General features: G+C 45.7%; 1 protein-coding gene across 1 annotated transcript; it reads right to left on the reverse strand.

Moving 5' to 3' along the window:
- Window positions 1-2,606: 2,606 nt before the first annotated feature.
- LOC123436072 (armadillo repeat-containing protein 7) lies at window positions 2,607-5,221 on the reverse strand. The gene is made up of 6 exons (XM_045115610.1): window positions 5,002-5,221; window positions 4,858-4,894; window positions 4,374-4,447; window positions 4,173-4,266; window positions 3,911-3,993; window positions 2,607-3,593 (listed from the first exon to the last, which is right to left on the reverse strand). Exons 1-6 carry the CDS (start codon window positions 5,071-5,073, stop codon window positions 3,423-3,425), a joined length of 531 nt encoding a protein of 176 aa, XP_044971545.1. The 5' UTR covers window positions 5,074-5,221; the 3' UTR covers window positions 2,607-3,422.
- Window positions 5,222-7,165: the final 1,944 nt, after the last annotated feature.

The following is a 7,165-nucleotide window of genomic DNA, read 5'->3' on the forward strand; positions in this document are numbered from 1 at the left end:
GGTAATGATTCGATGGTAATGATTTTTTTGGCTTCAACCATTGTAACTGTGTGCTACTTCTATTGTATAGACATTTTCTTCAATCATCATCAGATTAGTGCATGCTTATTAGTTTCTGATTCAACCATGCTAGTATTGCTTGTGTTTGAACATTTTATTATACAATTATTTTGTTTCTTCTAGTGAATTTTTGTATGAGTCACTGACGTGTGTGCTCCCTTCTTTCTCAGAGAATGCTTCAGTTATACAGATTCTCAGTTATATGTAATGAGTTGAGTGCAAGAACAAGGCACTATCCTAAGTTGTCGCTTATATGTACAACTCATGGCACATGGATCTTGTCATCATAAGACTGTCTAGCGCGTGTCGTTATGTCGACCATGACGAAATAAAAATAGTGTTGTAATAGTATTTTACTCTTGTTGCAAAATAGATTTGTAAATCTTTGTTCAGACTGGATTAATATGTTCAATGCTTCATCATTCATATTGTGCTTCCACGTGTTTCTTTGCGAGGCAAAAAAATCATTGTATGAAAAGATCATTTCGTTTGCACCACAAATTATTATTTGGATAGAAGCAATTTTATAGTCGATGGAAGCAAGAGATTGCCGCTTATGAAAAAAGTGAAAATATTTTTTTCTGTTGCGATGAAGACAAACCATAATTTGGTTGGATGCAATTCTAGTCAACGAAAAAAATGATAACAATGTTTTTGACGCAAAATATGTTGTTACTAGGAGTTCGTTTTTATATGAAAGCAAATATTAAAAATGAAGTTGGAAACAAATATTAGTGTAGAGGATACGAAATATCATACATCATGCTTGCTCCCACATAAAAAAAAGTGTCATGCCACTTGAATAGGGAATGAATCTATTGACATAAGACAAATACGTCAGGAAGACACGCTACCAAGGATCAGTTACCAGAACCACGTAATTAGCGGAGACAAGTAACTACCCAACTCCCACCCTCCTTCTTACTAGATCGCATCATCAGCGTGGTTTTAATCTTACGGCCATCAACTAGTCTGACGGGAAGCAACCTACCAGTAGTCTGATTGCTAGTGCTTCCTGAGAAGAATATCAAAAGGGAAAGTAACAGAGGTCTCTTTCAGCACTTGATACTCCTGCGGAAGCAACTAGGCGCCGAGTGAGAGACACTGAAATTGGTGAAATTATTAACACTTTTAGAGGAACCATGAGATGTGCTTGCTAAATTGTTATGAGATTGTATAAGGCTTTAGTTTGTATCATTTGGTAGTATATCTATGCATGAAACTAAATATCTTTACAAATGCCGCTACACTTTGAGGCTGGGGATTTGGTTAGGGATTGGCTTCAACTTTGTATGTCTGAAAGATTGGTGGAATAATATGTCTGAAAGCAACATTCCGAATAGAAGTGTGATGGCATCCATCACCATGTTCATGAGTTGGACCATTTAAAATGAAAGAAATGTGAGGGTCTTTCGCTACAAATCCACCCCTCCGACAATTCTCATAGCGTGTGGGTTCATTCATGCTGGAAGAATAGCAGCCTTTTTGTATTTGTTGTTGATGTTTTCGGGTCGTATTGTAACCTCAGCTCTCTATTTCTCCCTTAATTAATGGATAAGTCAAAAGTTATGCCTCTGTTTGGAAGAAAAAATAATAACTTTACCACGTTTGTCCTTGGATAATGAAAATATCTACTCCTTATATTTTGATACAGCAAATAAAGCTAACCTACTTGTCTAGCGCATCAATTATTACTACCCCTGCCTCTCTCTACATATATCAGACTGATCCAGCAGTGAGTAACACAACTCATGTACTGAAGCAAGTAAAGCAGCAGATAACTTTGTTTTATCTTTCAAGGAGAAAGCGGCAAAGAGCGTACTATAATCCTATACTGGAGTGTACCCATACCTTGGGGATGAGCGGCATTGGGGAAATGAATCCACCACCATGAACCTTTCGCAGGACATCCGCAACATGTCTGTGGAAGTATATATGGATTGTCCAATCTTTTCTATCCTTCTAGACTTCTGGTTCTACTGGTTAGTGCATAAAACGTAAGCCAATGGGTTCTAGATTCAAGTCTCAACTTTCATTATTTAAACAAAAGATTGCTTTGCTTCTTCTGAATCCGGCAAAGAACAAAGGCAAAGAACAAAGCGCGACCTTGGCATCCACATGTTGAAATGTAGAAACGCATGCTTAAAATGCTCATTTGTGAACTGCGTCAGGCTTCAGTCTGTTTGGAATATATTAGGTGGAGCACCCACTTATCAAAAAATAATAATCATTAGTGGTGGTCAATTTATCGAAGCACTTGTGTTCTTGTGTTCTAATACTTATAATCCTTAACCCATAGTTCGCGCACAGCTGCTTTCCTCTCCCATAGTCTATTGTTGTGTATAGTTTTCTGCTACTACTTTATAGTTAAGCATGTAGAGACTGATTACATGTTTAACCAGCAATTAGCCAAATCTAGAAGGATGTGGAAATAAACAGAAATATGACAGAGATGGGTCATGAATGAAATCCTCATTTAGCACTTCAGGTCTTGTTAACGTTCATGTGGATATCTACTTGAAGCAGACAAATTGTATTCAAGAATATGGAATTAACAAAGGAGCACTTTATCCTCCTTCCTTTTACTGCCAACTCCTAAGCAATTACAGTAGACAATTTTACAGTTGTCTGGAATAAATACCAAGACCTCGGCGCTGATGAACTTGCTGATTTATCACAGAGGTCGTAAAAATTCAAGATCTATGTCACTACTAATTATTGTGCTTGGATAAATGGACACAAAAGCAGATCTGGCCAAACGGGCCGTGCTAGTCGGCCGGCCCGACAGCCTGCAGGCCAGGCATGACACGGGCCGGGCCTGGCACGACTTAAACGGGTCATGCCAGGCACACAGCACGCCTCGGGCCGTGCCTGGGCCTGGGCACGCGGGCCATGTGCCTGGCCCGTTTAGCGTTTTCATTTTTTATTTTTATTTTATATATATATGTGATAAAAAATAAAGCCCAATAGGTTAATATTAACCCAAAAAACAGCCCAAAATGTCAAAACCGGCCCAAATAATAGCCGAACATGCCGAAATCGGCCCAAATAGCGGCCTAAAATATTAAAATCCTAGCAGGCCAGTGGGCCTGGCGTGCCGACGGGCCGGGCCGTATAGCCCCTGTGCCGTGCTTGGGCCTGGACCCCGGGCACGCGGGCCGGCACGGCACGTCCCGTTTACTAATCGGGCCCCGGCGTGCCGTGCCGTGCCAAGCACGATTCTGGCGGGTCGGGCCGTGCCGGGCCGGGCCGGCCCGTTTGGCCAGGTATGCACAGAAGTGTAACTCCTGCAGAGCCTCTCCTCTATGCCCTCTATCAGATGGAATGCTACAAGCCTTATCATCTGCAGTTCTGAACTAACGTCAACTCGTGACGTGCTTGTCCAGAAATGCATTTGCCAGATTGCTGAAGCTGCTGTTGATGGCTCCAGCTGCAGAATAGTCTCTTATGATCCTAAGTACATCTGGCTTCAATATCTCTTTCTTTGTCAAAGGATTGCATAAGTAGTACAAGGCTCCAAGTGCGTAATTCACCTGCACGCAATCAATCAAATGGAAATGTTGGTATATGTTGAAGTGAGAACATATAGTGACATAAAAACTGATATGTATCAAATGAAGATAATGGATGAAATAGAGAGGCAAGCGATTGAGGGCGCTCTGGCTAAATATCCTCAATTCACATATCTCCTCTCCTAAGTAACCTTTATTTTGGACATCACCCAAAGTAGCCTAACCGATCAATAGGAAATTTACATGCATAGGAAGGAACCCATCAGAAAAAAATACTCTTCAAAACAAAGAAGACCAATACTGTTATGATTGCAGTTCATAGGTTCAGAAATACTCACGGTATTCTTAACTGGGCTAGATAAGCATTGTACAACCAATGGGATTCCACCACATTGAGTAATAACAGAGGCATTTGCTGGATCTGCATGATAAATACAAAACAAGATGACCACGTCAAAAAATTATGTTTGATAGACACATTGAATAAGTGCCTTGCATACAACAACAACTAAGCCTTTAGTCCCAAACAAGTTGGGGGTAGGCTTGCATGCTTGACAATAATAAAAAATTCCATAGGATTCAAAGCATTAGATTGCTCACCAACACATGAATTACATATTCCACCAACGCCGAACTCAACAAGCCTTTCATTTGGTTCCGTAATGCAGTCCAAGAACAACTCGAGAATATTCAGCTGAGAAAGCAGAACAGATATACCGTCTCATTCAATAAGAAAGTACCAGAAGAGTGCTGAAAAAATGCAGCGATTGACCGAAACAAAAGTCATGTGGAATCATAAACCTGGCGCATAAAGGCGTAGTTATAAGGGTCATACGCAAAATTTGACAAGTTTGCAACAATTCTCTCCTTGTACTCTGAAACAAAAATGATAACACTGAAGCTGAGGCGTTTCACCGACAAAGTTGAGCTGTCTTCATACCATATGATAATTTTCAAACCTTTGTTATGCTATCTAGTCGAAAACATCAGTAGAGAGCCCATGCGTCAACCTTTCAATCCCTTTCGTTTTGCTTAGAATATATTGTGCATGTTTTCCTTGGTGTTGTTTGGAACTCACCAATTTGTTTCTTTTGGACCCAATACAATGTTCTTTAATGAGCTGCGACGAAACGCTCACAACAATTTCTACCATAATTCCAACTGAACTCAGTATCTATTTTCAGTTCCATCTAAACCAACACACCGAATTCTAGCACAAAAACACAGAAATTTGACTCCTGTGCAAGCCTAAGAAAGAACACCGAATTAGCCAACAGATTTTTACCTTCATCCGTGGAGTCCTGGAACTGGGTCACAAGATCCTGAGGAAATTGGTGATTACGTGTACTTTAACCAGTTAGAACAATCGCGGAAGGAATCGGGAGACCCCGGGGCAATCCCCGGCCGAGAAGACGGGAAGGAGGCGAACCTGAAGGTACTGGTCTCTCGGGGTGCCGCCGCGGCCAGTACGCTCGACCTGGCGCTGCGCGTTCGTGAACATCTCCTCTCCGCGGTCCCTCCCCTCCTTCCGGCTTCCTCCGGCGTGCGCGGTCGCTCGCAGTCGCCGTCGCCGGCACGTCGCAAGAAGGAACGGGAAAGGACGGCGTCTCTTGAACGAGATCCTCTAGCGTATTTTTTTTTTCGAGGGCTCCGTGACCTCTGTCTAGAGTACCTTTTAAAAAAAAAATCTCGTCTATTTTATTCATTCAAAACAAGTGTTATAGGTACAATGTTTAAAAAAAATCATTAATTTTATTAATTTCAAACAATTGTTACATCATCTATAAGAATAGGTACAATGCTTGAGTCATGAGAAGTATCCAACCATACATGTCTAACCATATTTAAATTACAAGCAAACTTGACAAGATTATTAGGCCCTGTTTCTTTAAAAAGTCCTAAGACTTTTTTTAGTCCCAACTAAAAAGTCTCTAGTCCCTACCTGTTTCTTTTCAAGGACTAAACATAGACTAGAAGTCATTAAATGACATGTAAAAAGACCATGCTACCCCTAATAATATACTACAAGTTATTAAATAACATGCTAAAAGTAGGGACATTGTTGGAAAAAGAGCCAAAAAAGTCCCAAAAAGTCCCTTCCATAGGGACTTCTTCCTTTAGTCCCAACTACCCCACTTTAGTCCCTAAAAGTCCCTCCTGTTTCTTTCACATGGGACTAAAAGGGACTTTTTCTAGTCCCTGGAAAGAAACACCCCCTTAGCCTCCAATTGAAAATCCTAGGCTCAAGAGTAAAAAAACCAAAAAGAAAGTTGTTACAACGGTGTTTGATCTCATGCACTATCGCTGCATTAGGCCAACTCCACCGCGCGCCCCCATCATGTCCGGCCCCGTCCGTTTGGGGTAAAAGGAACAAACTGGTCGGCCCAGCGCGAGACGGCCCGGACCCATCTTGTCCGTTTTGTGTTCGGGACGACCCATTTCGAGCGCAAACTTGCGGGGAGTTTGGGTCGCGGCGGACATCAAACAGACGCGCGCTCGTCCGCGTCGTGGCCGCGTGGCAGGCGGCCACCTACCTCCCACCCGCCCACATCAATGCGCACGAGCGGCCGGGCCCCGCCTGTCGTCCGCCCAGGGAACGGTCGCGGTCCTTCTTAAATGGGGAAGTCGTGGACCGGTCATCGTCCACAGTTTCCATCGCCACCCTGCGGTCTCCTCGAAACCCGACAGCCAACCCTAGCCTCCTTGAACTCGCCGGCCACCCACCTCGCAGCCATGGGCTGTGGAACTACGGCCGCAAGGGGAAGCACGACCGCGAGGCTGGCTCCTCGTCGGGATGCCGCCATGGCTCCATGAAGGAGGAGGCCGCATCGCCACCACGTCGTGCCTCCACCGCGGCTCCCTTCACCATCGGCCCTAGGCCCGCCGGCCAGCGCAACCGGCAGTACCTCAGCGCTGAGGTATGCCGGCGCTACTAGGAGACGAGGACGTCGGTCCCGTGAAGCGACGTCCACCTCCCCAACGCATGGCACCTCTCCGTCGACCGGGTCCCGATCCCGCCGGTGCCGACGAGTGGCCGTGCGCGTCGCGACGAGATCGAGCGCCACCGCCGCCTCCTCCCCGACGACCTGTACTACGACGACAGGTACGCCGCCCACTCCACCCTCTGGCACGGTCTCGGGGCCGCGGCGGGCACGGGAGGTGCGCGGGCGTACACGGGTGCGCGGCCTCACGCCCATGCCGTCTCCTTCTCCGTCTCTGTCACCACCTCCACCTCCTCACATGACGGAGGAGGAGGAGGCCTGGCTCATGCAGCGTGTCATGGAGGACTCCTTGATGATGCATGATGGACGCCAATGGCGGGGCCTAGAGGACGTGATGGCCCTCTCTGCGGCCGGCGACGTCGCCATCCCCAAGCAGATGGAGGAGGAGGAGGTGGTGGCCGCATTCCCTCCGGATCTGGTGGGCCAGCAATGGAGCTGGTCGTGCACGACGCCGGAGATGACGCAGGCAGTGGGGGCGTGAACTAGTGCCCCACGCTGCTGTGGTCACCGGAGCGGGACGCCTCGCCATGGGAGGAGGAGTTGCACGCACCTGCCAGCTTCCAGCCCGCCCCCGCGCACCAGGGACCGCCG

The sequence above is a fragment of the Hordeum vulgare genome, chromosome 1H, assembly GCF_904849725.1.
Source record: "Hordeum vulgare subsp. vulgare chromosome 1H, MorexV3_pseudomolecules_assembly, whole genome shotgun sequence".
NCBI classification, from domain to species: domain Eukaryota; kingdom Viridiplantae; phylum Streptophyta; class Magnoliopsida; order Poales; family Poaceae; genus Hordeum; species Hordeum vulgare.

Coding starts and splice junctions, on each gene's coding strand:
- LOC123436072 (XM_045115610.1), bottom strand. CDS start 5,073: ATGTTCACGAACGCGCAGCGCCAGGTCGAGCGTACTGGCCGCGGCGGC. Junction 4,895..5,001: donor CGAGAGACCAGTACCTTCAG/GTTCGCCTCCTT, acceptor CAATTTCCTCAG/GATCTTGTGACCCAGTTCCA. Junction 4,448..4,857: donor CCAGGACTCCACGGATGAAG/GTAAAAATCTGT, acceptor TTTTTGTTTCAG/AGTACAAGGAGAGAATTGTT.